Here is a 19038-nt window from a genome sequence, read left to right as displayed (position 1 = left end):
AAGTGAGCAACTCAACATATTCAATGTAAAGGTCAAGCAAGCAGAAAAGGAAATGTTGTCCCCCAATTCCCGGTGACACAGCTATGCACTTCTTATGTAAAAACAACATTACTTAGATTTTTCTTACTGGATTCTAGATTATTTTCTCCAGAAAATACAACCAGCACTTTATCAACAGAAAAGACTATTAATTCGACTCCAAGCAGATGAATAATATTTTCTAAAGTAGCAGTAGCAGAAAAGGCATTTCATGGATGAATCAGTAACTCTTGGAAAGGCATTAAATATTTTAAAATAAAAGACAAAAATGTATTCATCCTTAACATTTGTGTATATTTTGGACCTAACAATATTAAGATGGTTAACAACTGATTCAATAATTTCATATACTGCAGTGCTCTTAACACAAATTTATAGTATATACAAGCTATGTAACAAGGGTACTATTCATTTGTTTATAAAGATAACGCTTAGTATAATGTTTCTCCACTCCACTCTAATCTTGTATGATGAGAAACTAGTTTCTTAGTAAATGTTTGTAGCATGCAAACATGCACCTCGAAGTGTGTGCATATATATAAAGGTTCATGCACTTAATATATGTATTTCTTAAGTACAAAAAAGATTTAATTAATGGAACCCTAGAGAAAATTTAAACTTCTAATTTATCAAATGCTAAAATAAATTTAAACGGTAAATTGTTTTATGCCCTAATTACTATCTGTCGCTGATGCTGGAAAATAATTATCTACCAGAATACAACACTTAAAACTTTACAGTTCAACTTTTACAGTTTTCTTTTAATTTCACAGATACCTGTGGATTTGTGTTTGAACGCTCTTGTGAGTGTATCGATAGGTAGATAGATAAACAGAGACATGACTAGGGTATTTTAGTTTTATTATTCATGGAAAATTATTGTATTAAAGAGTTGCCAGTGTCTCATTTTTAAGATATTTATTACTTTAAAATATAAAAGTGAAATTGAAATGCTCTGAAGTTAACTATGAAGTCATTTTAATAATGTGCTTAATAATCTTGTGACATCAGAGGATTCAATGCTTCTTAGTGTAAGGAGGGGGCTGAAACTCAATTATTTATAAAGCATCACCAATATGAAGCTATCTACTGGAATATTTAGTCTATATCGAATTTCTGATATGTTTTATTTTTCATGATTATATAGTAAATTCTTTACCAAGAAAGCACATGTAATTTATATGCCATAAAATTATGACAGGAATTTATATATTTAGAAATCCAGAGACCTGAATTTTAAATTAATTTACAGTTTTCAAAGAGATATGATAGAAGATGATGAAAAATCCATCTGCTGAAGCAGATCAGATCAGTCACTCAGTCATGTCCAACTCTTTGCGACCCCATGTATCGCAGCACGCCAGGCCTCCCTGTCCATCACCAACTCCCGGAGTTCACTAAGACTCACATCCATCGAGTCAGTGATGCCATCCAGCCATCTCATCCTCTGTCATCCCCTACTCCTCCTGCCCCCAGTCCCTCCCAGCATCAGGGTCTTTTCCAATGAATCAACTATTCACATGAGGTGGCCACTACTGGAGTTTCAGCTTTAGCATCATTCCTTCCAAAGAAATCCCAGGGCTGATCTCCTTCAGAATGAACTGGTTGGATCTCCTTGCAGTCCAAGGGACTCTCAAGAGTCTTCTCCAACACCACAGTTCAAAAGCATCAGTTCTTCGGCACTCAACTTTCTTCACAGTCCAACTCTCACATCCATACATGACCACAGGAAAAACCATAGCCTTGACTAGACGAACCTTTGTTGGCAAAGTAATGTCTCTGCTTTTGAATATGCTATCTCGGTTGGTCATAACTTTCCTTCCAAGGAGTAAACGTCTTTTAATTTCATGGCTGCAGTCACCATCTGCAGTGATTTTGGAGCCCCCCAAAATAAAGTCTGACACTGTTTCCACTGTTTCCCCATCTATTTCCCATGAAGTGGTGGGACCGGATGCCGTGATCTTCATTTTCTGAATGTTGAGCTTTAAGCCAATTTTTTCACTCTCCATTTTCACTTTCTTTTTTTTTTTTTTAATTAATTTTATTTTATTTTTAAACTTTACAATATTGTATTAGTTTTGCCAAATATCGAAATGAATCCGCCACAGGTATACCCGCGTTCCCCATCCTGAACCCTCCTCCCTCCTCCCTCCCCTACCCTCCATCTGGGTCGTCCCAGTGCACCAGCCCCAAGCATCCAGTACCGTGCATCGAACCTGGACTGGCGACTCGTTTCATACATGATATTATACATGTTTCAATGCCATTCTCCCAAATCTCCCCACCCTCTCCCTCTCCCACAGAGTCCATAAGACTGATCTATACATCGGTGTCTCTTTTGCTGTCACGTACACAGGGTTATTGTTACCATCTTTCTAAATTCCATATACAAGCAACTCCTACAGCTCAACTCCAGAAAAATAAATGGCCCAATCAAAAAATGGGCCAAAGAACTAAATAGACATTTCTCCAAAGAAGACATACAGATGGCTAACAAACACATGAAAAGATGCTCAACATCACTCATTATCAGAGAAATGCAAATCAAAACCACTATGAGGTACCATTTCACGCCAGTCAGAATGGCTGCTATCCAAAAGTCTACAAGCAATAAATGCTGGAGAGGGTGTGGAGAAAAGGGAACTCTCTTACACTGTTGGTGGGAATGCAAACTAGTGCAGCCACTATGGAGAACAGTGTGGAGATTCCTTAAAAAGCTGGAAATAGAACTGCCTTATGATCCAGCAATCCCACTGCTGGGCATACACACTGAGGAAACCAGAAGGGAAAGAGACACGTGTACCCCAGTGTTCATCGCAGCACTTTTTATAATAGCCAGGACATGGAAGCAACCTAGATGTCCATCAGCAGATGAATGGATAAGAAAGCTGTGGTACATATACACAATGGAGTATTACTCAGCCATTAAAACGAATACATTTGAATCAGTTCTAATGAGAAGGATGAAACTGGAACCTATTATACAGAGTGAAGTAAGCCAGAAAGAAAAACTCCATTTTCACTTTCATCAAGAGGCTTTTGAGTTCCTCTTCACTTTCTGCCATAAGGGTGGTGTCATCTGCATATCTGAGGTTAATGATATTTCTCCCGGCAATCTTGATTCCAGCTTGTGTTTTTTCCAGTCCAGCGTTTCTCATGATGTACTCTGCATAGAAGTTAAATAAACAGGGTGACAATATACATCCTTGACGAACTCCTTTTCCTGTTTGGAACCAATATGTTGTTCCATGTCCAGTTCTAACTGTTGCTTCCTGACCTGCATACAAATTTCTCAAGAGGCAGATCAGGTGGTCTGGTATTCCCATCTCTTTCAGAATTTTCCACAGTTTATTGTGATCCACACAGTCAAAGGCTTTGGCATAGTCAATAAAGCAGAAATAGATATTTTTCTGGAATTCTCTTGCTTTTTCTATAATCCAGCGGATGTTGGCAATTTGATCTCTGGTTCCTCTGCCTTTTCTAAACAGCTTGAACATCAGGAAGTTCATGGTTCACATATTGCTGAAGCCTGGCTTGGAGAATTTTGAGCATTACTTTACTAGCGTGTGAGATGAGCGCAATTGTGTGGTAGTTTGAGCATTCTTTGGCATTGCCTTTCTTTGGGATTGGAATGAAAACTGACCTTTTCCAGTCCTGTGGCCACTGCTGAGTTTTCCTAATTTGTTGGCATATTGAGCGCAGCACTTTCACAGCATCATCTTACAGGATTTGGAATAGCTTAACTGGAATTCCATCACCTCCACTAGATTTGTTTGTAGTGATGCTTTCTAAGGCCCACTTGACTTCACATTCCAGGATGTCTGGCGCTAGGTCAGTGATCACACCATCGTGATTATCTGGGTCGTGAAGATCTTTTTTGTACAGTTCTTCTGTGTATTCTTGCCATCTCTTCTTAATATCTTCTGCTTCTGTTAGGTCCATACCATTTCTATCCTTTATCGAGCTCATCTTTGCATGAAATGTTCCTTTGGTATCTCTGATTTTCTTGAAGATATCCCTAGTCTTTCCCATTCTGTTGCTTTCCTCTATTCTTTGCATTGATCGCTGAAGAAGGCTTTCTTATCTCTTCTTGCTATTCTTTGGAACTCTGCATTCAGATGTTTATATCTTTCCTTTTCTCCTTTGCTTTTCACTTCTCTTCTTTTCACAGATATTTGTAAGGCCTCCCCAGACAGCCATTTTGCTTTTTTGCATTTCTTTTCTATGGGAATGGTCTTGATCCCTGTCTCCTGTACAATGTCACAAACCTCATTCCATAGTTCATCAGGCACTCTATCTATCAGATCTAGGCCCTTAAATCTATTTCTCACTTCCACTGTATAATCATAAGGGATTTGATTTAGGTCATACCTGAATGGCCTAGTGGTTTTCCCTACTTTCTTCAATTTAAGTCTGAATTTGGCAATAAGGAGTTCATGGTCTGAGCCACAGTCAGCTCCTGGTCTTGTTTTTGCTGACTGTATAGAGCTTCTCCATCTTTGACTGCAAAGAATATAATCAATCTGATTTCGGTGTGACAATCTGGTGATGTCCATGTATAGAGTCTTCTATTGTGTTGTTGGAAGAGGGTGTTTGTTATGACCAGTGCATTTTCTTGGCATGAACAGAACAGTATGAAAAGGCTGAAACAGAAACCTTCCACAAATAATCATTAGAATACTACTTTGTATTTTAATTAATATTTTTTGCTTATAACATTTGGAATTTAAAAAATACTGCGTGTTTAACAACTTTTTGTTTACAATCTAAATGCAGAGTTCCAAAGAGTAGCAAGGTGAGATAAGAAAGCCTTCTTAAGTGAACAATGCAAAAAAATAGAGGAAAACAATAGAATGGAAAGACTAGAGCTCTCCTCTAGAAAATTAGAGATACCAAGGGAATATTTCATGCAAAAATGGGCACAATAAAGTACAGAAGCAGTATGGATCTAACAGAAGCAGAAGATATTAAGAAGAGGTGGCAAGAATATAGAGAGCTGTACAGAAAAATGTCTTAATGATCTGGATAACCACAATGATGTGATCACTGACCTACAGCCAGACATCCTGGAAGGTGAAGTCAAGTGGGCCTTAGGAAGCATTACTATAAAAAAAGCTATTGGAGGTGATGGAATTCCAGCTGAGCTATTTCAAATCTTAAAGGACAATGCTGTTAAAGTGCTGCACTCAATATGCCAACAAATATGGAAAATTCAGCAGTGGCCACAGGACTGGAAAATGTCCTTTTTCGTTCCAATCCCAAAGAAGGGCAATGGCAAAGAATGTCCAAACTACAGCACAATTGCTCTCAATTCACATGCTAGCAAGGTAACGCTCAAAATCCTTAAAGTGAGGCTTCAACAGTTCATGAACCAAGAATTTCCAGATGTACAGCTAGATTTATTAAGGGCAGAGGAGCCAGAGATCAAACTGCTAACATCTGCTGGATCAGAGATAAAGCAAGGGAATTATAGCAAAACATCTACTTCTACCTCATTGACTAGGCTAAAGCTTTTGACTGTGGATCACAACAAACTGTGGAAAATTCTTCAAGAGATGGGAATACCAGGCCACCATACCTGCCTCCTAAGAAACATGTTTGCAGTTCAAGAAGCAACAGTTAGAACCAGACATGGAACAACAGACTGGCTCAAAATTTGGAAAGGAGTATGACAAGGTTGTATATACTGTCACCCTAATTAATTAACTAATATGCAGAATACATGATGCAAAATGCCAGGCTGGATGAAGCACAAGCTAAATTCAATTTTGCTGGTAGAAATATCAATAACCTCAGATATGCAGATGATACAACCCTAATGGGAGAAAGTGAAGAGGAACTACAGAGCCTCTTGATGAGGGTGAAAGAGGAGACTGAAAAAGATGGCTTAAAATTCAACATTCAAAAAACTAAGATCATGGCATACAGTTCCATCAGTTCATGGCAAATAGATGGGGAAACAATGTAAAGTGACAGACTATTTCTTGGGCCCCAAATCACTGACAGTGACTGCAGCCATGAATTAAAAGATGCTTGCTCCTTGGAAGAAAAGCTATGACAAACCTAGACAGTGTATTAAGAAGCAGAGATGTCACATTTCCAGAAAAGGTCTGTCTAGTCAAAGTTATGGTTTTTCCAGTAGTCATGTATGGATGTGAGAGTTGGACCATAAAGAAGGCCGAGGAATTGATGCTTTTGAACTGTGTTGCTGGAGAAGCTCTTGAGAGTTCCTTGGACAGCAAAGAGATCAAACCAGTCAATCCTATGGGAAATCAACCCTGAATATTCATTGAAAGGACTGATGCTGAAGCTTCAAAACTTTGGCCACCTGATGTGAAATGCCAACTCATTGGAAAAGACCCTGATGCTGGGAAAGATTGAGCACAGGGAGACAAGGATGAGATGGTTGGGTGGCATCATTAACTCAATGGACTTGAGTCTGAGCAAACTCCAGAAGATGGTGAAGGATAGGGAAGCCTGGCTTGCCACAGTTCATTCGGTCATGACTGAGAGACTGAACAACAACAACAAATTTAAATTATAGGTGTGTAAACAATCACTGCAGACCATGGGGTCATGAAGAGTCGGACACAACTGAGCGACTTCACTTTCACTTTTCCCTTTCATGCATTGGAGAAGGAAATGGCAACCCACTCCAGTGTTCTTGCCTGGAGAATCCCAGGGATGGGGGAGCCTGGTGGGCTGCCATCTATCGGGTCGCACAGAGTCAGACACGACTGAAGCGACTTAGCAGCAGCAGCAGCAAACAATCACTAGTAAAGTAGTACTCAACTTGGAGGCTTCAACAACACGTGAACCGTGAACTTCCAGATGTTCAAGCTAGATTTAAAAAGGGAAGAAGAACCAGAGATCAAATTGCCAATATCCACTGGATCACTGAAAAAGTGAGAAAGTTCCAGAAAAACATCTATTTCTGCTTTATTGACTATGCCAAAGCCTTTGACTGTGTGGATTACAATAAACTGTGGAAAATTCTGAGAGAGATGGGAATACCAGACCACCTGACCTGCCTCTTGAGAAATCTGTTTACAGATCAGGAAGCAACAGTTAGAACTGGACATGGAACAACACACTGGTTCCAAATAGGAAAAGGAGTATGTCAAGGCTGTATATTGTCACCTTGTTTATTTAACTTATATGCAGAGTACATCACAAGAAACACTGGGCTGGATGAAGCACAAGCTGGAATCAAGACTGCTGGGAGAACTATCAATAACCTCAGATATGCAGATGACACCACTCTTATGGCAGAAAGTGAGGAAGAACTGAAGAACCTCTTGATGAAAGTGAAAGAGGAGAGTGAAAAAGTTGGCTTAAAGCTCAACATTCAGAAAACTAAGATCATGGCATCTGGTCCCATCACTTCATGACAAATAGATGGGGAAACAGTGGAAACAGTGTCAGACTTTATTTTTTGGGGCTCCAAAATCACTGCAGATGGTGACTGCAGCCATAAAATTAAAAGACACTTACTCCTTGGAAGGAAAGTTATGACCAACCTAGATAGCATATTAAAAAGCAGAGACATTTCTTTGCCAACAAAGGTCCATCTAGTCAAAGCTATGGTTTTTCTAGTATTCATGCATGGATGTGAGAGTTGGACTGTGAAGAAGGCTGAGCGCCGAAGAATTGATGCTTTTGCACTGTGGTGTTGGAGAAGACTCTTGAGAGTCCCTTGGACTGCAAAGAGATTCAACCAGTCCATTCTGAAGGAGATCAGTCCTGAGTGTTCATTGGAAGGACTGAGGTTGAAAGTGAAACTCCAATACTTTTGCCACCTGATGCAAAGAGCTGACTCATTTGAAAAGACTCTGATGCTGGGAAAGATTGAAGGTGGGAGGAGAAGGGGACGACAGAGGAAGAGATGGTTGGATGGCCTCACCAACTCAATGACCATGAGTTTGAGTAAACTCCAGGAGTTGGTGATGGACAGGGAGGCCTTGCGTGCTGCGGTTCATGGGGTCGCAAAGAGTTGGACATGACTTAACTGAACTGAAACAATTGGGTGACCTCATGACATATTTAAAGACTTTAATAAGGAACATTGATAGCACAAAATATTTCAAATCTCTTCTTATTCAGGTTGTGTGTGTAGGCCTTGCATACATATACTATGAATAGTTGGATTATTTGCCTAATGTAATATCAGAAGATGGCTGTGTTAATGGTTTTTTCCAGTGAAAAGTTTCAAAAAGGGTTTACAAAGTTATAGAAGGTGACACTATAATAATTTTATTCTAGGATGCATACTTCTTTATATTTTAACGTCTTGACATCAGAATGTTTTACGATTGCTCTCTGAGTTGAAGTTGCTTTCTTTCGGAAAGAATTTGTTCTTAACCTCTGCCAGACACATGAGTCCCTGCTAAGCTGATACCTCCTCAAAGTTCTGTCTGAAGCTTTGGTCCACCTTGATGCTGTGAATTCAGAAAGTAAACCTTCAGGAGGATCAACTTTGTGACTCAAGGAGTAAAACAGGGACGTTTCTTTGCTATTTTCTGGTTTGGAATTTATTTGTCCTTTGTGCCCACACTGAAAAGTTCTGGTTTGATGCTGGGACCCTATATTATTGTTCATTTTGGGCAGTTTTTCTGAGCAGTACATAACAGAACGGTGCCTTCTATAGTCTGTGACATCTTAGGCTTGATACAATTTGATAATTTACCAAGGTTAGGGATATTTTTTTTTTTTTTTTAGGACTGACATCAGCTCATTTATCAAATCTTAAGGTTTCTTTTTGGGCCAAATGTTCAGATTCATAGTTGGATTTTCTATATGTTTAAAAGAAGCTAAAGCATAGACCAGATTAGCAGTGCTATAAAATACTAAATTTACAGCTTTACAGACCATAAAGATGACACTGCCAAAGATATTTTATGAAATTTTAGAACCATTTTGAATCCAACTAAGACGTAAATTGATATGAAGTAGCTGTAGAAATAATGAAGAAGATTGGACTCAAAGAACATTCTACTGTGGGTTATTGGAATGGAAATGCATGTACGTAGAACAGGCAAGAGAACTAATTCAATGATGGCATTATATAGAAGTTAGAACATAAAGTATTTCGAAGATTCAAAAATTTAAGATGATGTTAATTTTTAAAATTGTTACTGCTGGTATAACTTTTCCCTTTCTGGACATGTAGATCATAGTATAGCTTGTTTAATAAAGAAGGAAGAATGAGAGGTACCTTAAAAGTAAATTGACTCAACCACTCATGTTCTTGAATACAAAATCAAACTCCAATTTTGTGCACAATAGTTATTTTAGGGAAGGGAACATATTGGAGGTTTCTCGTTAGCATTGTGTATGAGGTGCGAGTGGGAAGACAAGAAGATCTGCCAGCACAGCTATATTTAGGGTTTTGTACTGAAATTTCCCTAGGCGAAAGGTCACCGCTGATGGGGGAAGAGTGTGCTAGACCAAAGGGAAGTGGAGCTGGATTATTCTTTCATCCAGGCCAGCTCATTGTTAGTGCTTCTTTACAAGAGAGGAAACAGAGCACTGAGTGTCAAAGGTTTCATCAAGAGTGAAATTTCTTCCACCTTAATTCTGAGCTGTTTTATATAGTCTCTCTATGAAAATCTCCAGGATATGTAAAATATAGAGTGTTACAGAATATGTTTACCATTACAGCTGGAACTAATCGTCCTGAAGTGTATAATTTGGCTTCAGGTCACTTAGCAGTTTTCTTGAAAAGATATATCATATCTTTATATGTTTCCACATGACCACATATATTTTACTCAATGTGAGATGTGACATTAGCAAGACAACATACATGATTTAACAGGGCTGAGCTCTGGATTTCTGCCCATTTTACTTTCAAAGATTGACATCACCTATTCTAAGATAATTAACTGATTCCTAACCATAAGACCCAATCTGACCATATGGGAATGTCTGACTTAAGTTTCCAAACATTTGAAATTCACTGTAATCTGTGGTGTATATTTTTTATGTTTGGTCAATTAGTAAGAGAAGCAGACAAGGAATAAAGAGGCCTTCAAAAAAGGAATGTTTTTACTGCTGTAGAGCTTCTTAAACTATTTTGCCATTTCCTCCCATATATCACAAGCATCTACTTGGGGTTGTTCTTATACACACACACACACACACACACATCCCAGGTAACACTGAAACTCAGCAATTATGTTTCTTTCCCTATAGTATGCATTTCAACTGAAGAATCAGGAGAAAAAATTATTCACATTCATTTTAACTTTCTATAGCTAAGCAATTTCATATTGCCAAAGTTTATAGGCTGCCACTCCAATTTCATGAAAACGTAATCTTAAAATCTGAAGCACTTTCCAAAGTCCATACACTCAACAACAACAATATTTATTTTGCATTGCCTCACTTAAATAAATATGACTTTGGTCAGCTTTTCCTTGTATATATGTACATTCGTAATTCCAGAATACATAACATTTTGAAAAAAAACACTTAACTGAGTCTATGAAGGGATTGAATTGCTAAACAAATGAATATATTGGTAAGATATATGTGTGCGTGTATTTATATATATATACGCATATATATATTTTTTTTCTCTAACAATCTTCAAACATAGCCTGGTATCCTATGTAAAGTGGTTTGTAATTATAATTTATTAGTTAATTGTTTGGTTTACAATATTTCTTAAGAAAGATTCTACTTCTGAATACAATGCTGTTACTAACAATGTATTACAAATCATTTTCACAATAAATAACAAATGCTGTTTAGATCAAATCTCTACTGATTAACAAAATAATACTATTCTATAGCTTGAAATGTTTAGATCATTCACTCAACAAATATTTGTTCAATGAATATCTACAACAGTCACAATATTGCATCTGTTATAGCTAGAGATAAAAAACTGAGCAAAATAGCAAGTTCATATTGCCATGGAGACTAAAACTGATAGGAAATGAGCTCTAGTTATATCATCTTGTTTTGTTCACTTCTAGTTAGTATCATTAGTCTTTCCATATTTAAGAAAAGTGAAAAAGTGAAAGCGTTAGTCCCTTAGTCATTCGGTAGTGTCCAACTCTTTGCAACCCCCAGGACTGTGAAACACAAGGCTCCTTTGTCCGTGGAATTCTTCAGGCAAGAACACTGGAGTGGGTTGCCATTCCCTTTCTCCAGGGGATCTTCCCAACCCAGGGATCGAACCTGGGTCTCCTACATTGCTGGTAGGTTCTTTACTGTGTGAATAACGAGGGAAGCCCATATCTAAGCAAATAAACTCTTTAATATAAGGAATTAATATTTCATAATACTGCATTGCAGAAAAGCTGATTATCATGATTCAGTATTTCTATGTGAAATAGATAAATGGTAGATGAGGGAATATTTTGTTGTCCAACTGAAATATGCCATCTGAAAAATTTAATGAGGGTGTGCCAACAATGTACTAAATCCATATAAAGACAAAAACTTGTTAGGTAGGATGAGCAACAAGGGGAGGCCTGGCTGAAAACTGACCTCTAAACTCCATCCCAGACTCACCCAGGAGAGCTCACAGCCTACAAGATAATTACAGAGACTTTTCAACTCCTGAACAGGTGCCTTAGGCACACAGTGGATACAAAATAATCAAAGGAGCTTAAGTAACCTTAAAGAAGGCAGTTTGGAGCCCATAATGGGCTTATGAATATTTTACATCTAATTATAACAGACTGAACTATGTGAAGACATATGGGAAGACATAAACAACACAGCCTGCTGTGTTGTAACTTGGAATTGTCAATTGGCCCTGAGCATATGCCCTCTGCATTCCCTTTCATTGACTGGTGGTGAGTATAAGCCCTACTTTGCACTGGGCATAACCAAAAGGAGCAGACTGGATGTACAAAAGGGGGAAGCCGAGAGGAATGGACAGGAAGGATGAAGAGAGCTCCTTTTGGGGTAAGCCTGCTCACATGCCTTAGGAGTGTCTGTCTAATAAAGTGTCTGTCTGCTTGAGCTGACTGAGCTCTAACTGGTCAGTTGTTTTTAACCCTTTAGTCCAATGCTCAAAATTTTTGTTGTGATGAAACACAGCAAAGAACTGAGAAGAGAAGAACCAAGGAAGAGAAATGAACTGACCTGACATTCTGAACAATTAGAATGTGCATCAACAATGTACAAAATCTGTATAAACACAAAAGTTCTTGCTCTTATCTAGTGGCATTTTTTATTCCTAATGAGAACAGTAACAGACAGAAAAGCAAATGAATAGAGAAGAAAATTTTATAAGCAAAATGGATGCAAAATATAGGTTCAATATGAGGCTACCTATCTCCTAGTATTGGCATCGCCAAATGACCTTGTAGGCATTTGCAAATCACACAGCAACACACGTAGGATACACAACAAGGACCTTCAGAAAGGCAACCAGGCTTTTGAATGTTGCTGGGTGCTCTTTGTACAACGTGTTTTCTTTCTTAACAATTATGACCCATGAATGGACCCAGAGACCCCATAGAGACTGTGACAGAACTGTGAGTGTTTCCTGTGGAGGAAGGGTCAGCAGAGGACTGCTGCAGGGGCAGGGAAATGGAGCAGCAGACTTGGGTATGGCATGGGCCCTCTTGGAGAAGGTCACCATTAACCCCACCATAGAGCTGCCAGAACTTAAACAGGACTGGGAATTAGACTCTTAGAGGGCACAAACAGAACCTTGCATGCACCAGGACCCAGGAAAAAGGAGCAGTGACCCCATAAGAGACTGAACCAGACTTTCCCAGGAGTGTCCAGAAGTCTCCAGCAGAAGCATGCGTTGGTGGTGGCCTACCACAGGGTTGGGGGCACTGAGTGTAGCAGTGCATGCATGGGACCTTTGAAGGAGGTCGCCATTATCTTCATTACCTCCACCAAAGTTTGGCCCCAGGTAAATAACAGGGAGGGAACACAGCTCCACCCATCAACAGAAAATTGGATTAAAGATTTACTGAGCATGGCCCTGCCCATCAGAACAAGACCCAGTTTGCCCCTTAGTCTCCCCCATCAGGAAGCTTCCCCGATGGCCCAGAGGTTAAAGCGTCTGCCTCCAATGTGGGAGACCCAGGTTTGATCCCTGGGTCAGGAAGATCCCCTGGAGAAGGCAACAGTAACCCACTCCAGTATTCTTTCCTGGAGAATCCCATGGACGGAGAAGCCTGGTACTGAGCTTGGCCCTGCGCATCAAAACAAGACCCAGTTTTCCCCTCAGTCTCTCCCATCAGGAAGCTTCTATAAGCGTCTTATTCTTCTCCATCAGAGGGCGGACAGACTGAAAACCACAATCACAGAAAACTAACCAATCTGATCACACAGACCACAGCGTTGTCTACCTCGATGAAACTAAGAGCCACGCAGCGTAGGGCCGCTCAAGACGAACTGGTCATGGTGGAGAGTTCTGACAGAACAGGTCCACTGGAGAAGGGACTGGCAAAGCACTTCAGGAGTCTTGCCTTGAGAACACCACGAAAAGGCAAAAAGATAGGACACTGAAAGAGGAACTCCCCAGGTCAGTGGGTGCCCAATATGCTACTGGAGATCCGTGAAGAAATAACTCCAGAAAGAATGAAGGGATGGAGTCATATCAAAAACAACACCCAGTTGTGGATGTGACTGGTGATAGAAGCAAAGTCCGATGCTGTAAAGAGCAATATTGCATAGGAACCTGGAATGTTAGGTCCATGAATCAAGGCAAATTGGAAGTGGTCAAACAGGAGATGGCAAGAGTGAATGTCGATGTTCTAGGAATCAGAGAACTAAAATGGACTGGAATGGATGAATTTAACTCAGATGACCATTATATCTACTACTGTGAATCCCTAAGAAGAAATGGAGTAGTCATCATAGTCAACAAGAGTCCAAAATGCAGTACTTGGATGCAGTCTCAAAAATGACAGAAAGATATCTGTTTGTTTACAAGGCAAACCACTCAATATCACAGTTATTCCAAGTCTATGCCTTGACCAGTAATGCTGAAGAAGCTGAAGTTGAACGATTTCATGAAGACCTACAAGAATTTCTAGAACTAACACCTAAAAAATATGTCCTTTTCATTATAGGAGACTGGAATGCAAAAGTAGGAAATCAAGAAATACCTGGAGTAACAGGCAAATTTGGCCTTGGAGTAAAGAATGAAGCAGGGCAAAGGCTAACAGAGTCATGGCAAACACCCTCTTCCAACAACACAATAGAAGACTCCACACATGGACATCACCAGATGGTCAACAGTGAAATCAGATTAATTATATTCCCTGCAGCCAAAGATGGAAAAGCTCTATACATTCAGCAAAAACAAGACTGGGAGCTGACTGTGGCTCAGATCATGAACTCCTTATTGCCAAATTCAGACTTAAATTGAAGAAAGTAGGGAAAACCACTAGACCATTCAGGTATGACCTAAATCAAATCCCTTACAATTATACAGTGGAAGTGAGAAATAGATTCAAAGGATTAGATCTGATAGAGTGCCTGAAGAACTATGGACGGAGGTTCGTGACATTGTACAGGAGACCGGGATCAAGACCATTCCCAAGAAAAAGAAATGGAAAAAGCAAAATGGCTGTCTGGGGAGGCCTTACAAATAGCTGTGAAAAGAAGAGAAGCAAAAAGCAAAGGAAAAAAGGAAAGATACATGCATCTGAATGCAGAGTTCCAAAGAATAGCAAGGAGAGATAAGAAATCCTTCCTTGGTGATCAGTGCAAAGAAATGGAGGAAAACAATAGAATGGGAAAGACTAGAGATCTCTTCAAGAAAATTAGAGATGCCAAGGGAACATTTCATGCAAAGATGGGCTCAATAAAGGATGGAAATGATATGGACCTAACAGAAGCAGAAGATATTAAGAAGAGGTGACAAGAATATACAGAAGACTATACAAAAAAGATCTTCATGACCCAGATAATCATGATGGTTTGATCACTCACCTAGAGCCAGACATCCTGGAATGTGAAGTCAAGTGGGCCTTAGAAAGCATCACTACTTAGGAAACTAGTGGAGGTGATGCAATTCCAGTTGAGCTATTTCAAATCCTAAAAGATGATGCTGTGAAAGGGCTGCACTCAACATGCCAGCAAATTTGGAAAACTCAGCAGTGGCCACAGGACTGGAAAAGGTCAGTGTTCATTCCAATCCCAAAGAAAGGCAATGCCAAAGAATGCTCAAACTACCACACAAGTGTACTCATCTCACATGCTAGCAAAGTAATGATCAAAGTTCTTCCAGCCAGGCTTCAAGACTATGCGAACCGTGAACTTCCAGACATTCAAGCTGGATTTAGAAAAGGCAGAGGAACCGGAGATCAAATTGCCAACATCCGCTGGATCATCAAAAAAGCAAGAGAGTTCCAAAAAAACATCTATTTCTGCTTTATTGACTATGCCAAAGTGTTTGACTGTGTGGATCACAGTAAGCTGTGGAAAATTCTTTAAGAGATGGGAATACTAGACCACCTGACCTGCCTCTTGAGAAATGTGTATACAGGTCAGGAAGGAACAGTTAGAACTGGACATGGCACAATAGACTAGTTCCAAAAATGTCAAGGCTGGTTATTGTCACCCTGCTTATTTAACTTATATGCAGAGTATATCCGACAGTGTACATGAGAAATGCTGGCCTGGTTGAAGCAGAAGCTGGAATCCAGATTGCTGGAAGAAATATCAATAACCTCAGATATGCAGATGACACCACTCTCACTGCAGAAAGCAAAAAAGAACTAAAGAACCTCTTGATCAAAATGAAAGAGGAGTGTGAAAAAGTTGGCTTAAAACTCAACATTCAGAAAACTAAGATTATGGCATCTGGTCCCATCACTTCATAACAAATAGATGGGGGACTCAGTGGAAACAGGGACAAACTATTTTTCGGGCTCTAAAATCACTGCAGATGGTGACTGCAGCCATGAAATTAAAAGATGCTTGCTCCTTGGAAGAAAAGTTATGACCAACCTAGACAGCATATTAAAAAGCAGAGACATTACTCTGCCAACAAGGTCTGTCTAGTCAAGGCTATGGTTTTTCCAGTAGTCATATATGGATGTGAGAGTTGGACTATAAAGAAAGCTGAGGGCTGAAGAATTGATAGTTTTGAACTGTGGTGTTCTGGAAAAGACTAAGGAGATCCAACCAGTTCATCCTAAAGGAAATCAGTCCTGAGTATTCATTGGAAGGACTGATGTTGAAGCTTAAACTCCAATACTTTTGCCACCCTATGTGAAGAGCTGACTCATTTGAAAAGACCCTGTTGCTGGGAAAGATTGAAGGCAGGAGGAGAATGGGACAACAGAGGATGAGATGGTTGGATGGCATCACCGACTCAGTGGGCATGAGTTTGTGTTAGCTCTGGGAGTTGGTGATGGACAGGGAGTCCTGGCGTGCTGCAGTCCATGGGGTCACAATGAGTCAGACACGACTGAGTAACTGAACTGAACTGAACTGAATTACCCATGAATATTCTTTACACAGAATTAGTAGATCAAGTTCAAGTAATTGATAAAAACAGTATACCTTCTTTTAAGATTAACGTAAAAGATATCAAAAAAGTCAATAGGAAAATTATGGATTATAGGATATTAATCAGTGGCACCCCACTCCAGTACTCTTGCCTGGAAAATCCCATGGACGGAGAAGCCTGGTGGGCTGCAGTCCGTGGGGTCGCTAGGAGTTGGACACAACTGAGAAACTTCACTTTCATTTTTCACTTTCATGCATTGGAGAAGGAAACGGCAACCCACTCCAGTGTTCTTGTCTGGAGAATCCCAGGGATGGGGGAGCCTGGTGGGCTGCCGTCTCTGCGGTCACACAGAGTCGGACACGACTGAAGCGACTTAGCAGCAGCAGCACACATAATATGTTTACAGTTGATATTTTAGCCATTTTTAACTGAGCTGTTCATAAGCAGTGATGTCATTGCTCAGTTTTCCCAGCAGAGGGAAGCATGGCCTCAGTAATTTTGTTTTCTGTAAAGGGTTGAAGTGGGAGGAATGGGATATACTACAATTTTACTTCATTTTAAATAAAGATTGGTTGATATTTCATCATTAAATAAGCAACTTGACATCTTTTAGAAAGCAAAAAATGAACTTGATCTAAAATCCCCCGATTCAGGGGAATATCCTACTGGTAAATCAGTGTGAAGAAATCCAAACTAACTTTTACTTGAGTAGGATACTCAGTAATAATGTACTGGGTCTATACTATCAGCATATAAATGAAAAATTTGTATGGCTTAGTTTAAGACTGCACTTTCTTCTTGGATATATTTAAATGAATATATTTGCTGCCTACTACTCAGCTTGCAACTATATATAAAAGCATATACTTAAACCTGACTTCTTTTGGTTAACATTTGAAAATTGAGCATAAAGTCTCGTAAGGGTCTAATATCTTGAACTTATCATGCCTACAATAATAAAACATAATTCAGTGCTTTGTGCTCATTATAATTTTCTTCCACAAGATGTTCTTTCTCTTCAGTTGCACTTCTCTGAGTATTTTGGCAGAGGTGTATAACTTGTAAGCATATGTATTACTGCTTTTGGTTTTATCCTAGTACTAGCAGGTTGAAAGAGTAAAAATGTAACTTACCATGGTGTTGTAAGTCTGAACAGTGGGTCAGTGGATCTCCATTTCTTATATCTTGTCGTCTCGTGCGTCTAAAACAATTATATTTAAAAGGTATTACTGTATCTCTGTTCCATCTTGGGGATTTGTTGTAAGAATCAAGAAGAATCGAAATCAAAGATCCCAGGAGTTTATTAGAAGAGATGAATCTATATATGACTAAAAGAGTTTTTAAAGCAGTTCATTATACCTCTAAGAGAAGTCTCCAAGATGATCAAAATGGAAAATAGCATATAAATGCAGTAAATAAAAAACAAAGCATTAAAAGTCTTTCAAGGTATTGATAACAGGAAATTCATGGGTTCTTTTGCTAGTGAATGTCAATCAATAAGAACCTAACATCTAAAAAATTCAAAATTCTTAATACCTTAAATTCTGAGGAAAAAACACAAAATATAGAATAGCAACCCATTTATTCAACAAATAGAATTAAACATTTTTTCCCCTAATCACTAATGAAGGAGTAAGATTGAAAATTAAAAATCATGAATTTTTGTCTTAATATTTATACACAATTCCTTAAATTAATTTTTGTTAAACTATAGGTATTAAGACAAAGAATTATATTGTAATTTAGTCTGTAATTTTTATTTTTTGTTGCTATATTAACCTTTTTTAATAAAACATTTCTTTTATGACTACATAGTTAAAATGATTGCAAACCAATTTACTTATGAATTGAATAAAAGGACAAAACAACAACAAATATTAAGGAGCAAGTCTCCTTTTATAAGAGGAAGGTGAGAAAGAAGGCGAACTTACCCCTAAAAGAAAAGCAAATTTGCTATAAAACTGAAATTAAATTCTCCTGCATTCTACTGCTCAGATAATGTTTGTTATAGTACATTCTGGGCACCTTCTCTCTACAGTTTGCTAAAGGTTAACTGGGAATAAGGAGGTTGTCTCCAGCCATTGTGGTGCAAACAAGGCGTGTAGTTCAAATAAAAGGCTAAAAATGGAGACTGCTTATGTGTAACTGGGGAAGAGACGGGGGACACTTGCCCAACTGTATACTGCATCTGTTTTAATGGGTATTGTCTTGCTGCAAGTTAGTTACCAACACTGAAGAAAGTTCTAACAAAGGCCACTGAGAACTGCAAACATGGAATTGGTTACTGTATTCATAAATTTAGAAGTCCCAAGTATTTATGAATTTCTATTTGTAGTATTGGTGACACTATCAAACAGATGGTGCACATTTCAAAATTGTGCCAACAAAAGAACTTGTGAAACACGAACCACAAAGCATTTGGGACGGAGTGTTTTTTACTGCCATTTAAGCTTTTGAAAAATGCCATCACAAAGAATATATAAATTGTAAGGCCTCTAAACATCCTTTCCAAAGACACATGAAATTGGATTAGGTAAAATCTGCAAGGCACAACA

General features: G+C 38.9%; 1 protein-coding gene across 3 annotated transcripts in view; it reads right to left on the bottom strand.

Moving 5' to 3' along the window:
- Positions 1–19038, bottom strand: part of SEMA3A (semaphorin 3A) — a 555723-nt gene that overhangs the window by 15548 nt on the left and 521137 nt on the right. For all 3 annotated transcript variants that reach the window (XM_070787658.1, XM_070787659.1, XM_070787657.1), the window contains one exon: positions 17617–17684. In XM_070787658.1, coding sequence (XP_070643759.1) covers positions 17617–17684 — 68 coding nt within the window. The remainder of the gene's footprint in view (positions 1–17616; positions 17685–19038) is intronic.

This window comes from Bos indicus, chromosome 4 (genome assembly GCF_029378745.1).
Source record: "Bos indicus isolate NIAB-ARS_2022 breed Sahiwal x Tharparkar chromosome 4, NIAB-ARS_B.indTharparkar_mat_pri_1.0, whole genome shotgun sequence".
NCBI lineage: Eukaryota > Metazoa > Chordata > Mammalia > Artiodactyla > Bovidae > Bos > Bos indicus.
Note: the sequence above shows the minus strand (reverse complement) of the source record. Positions and strands in the feature narration are given on the sequence as shown.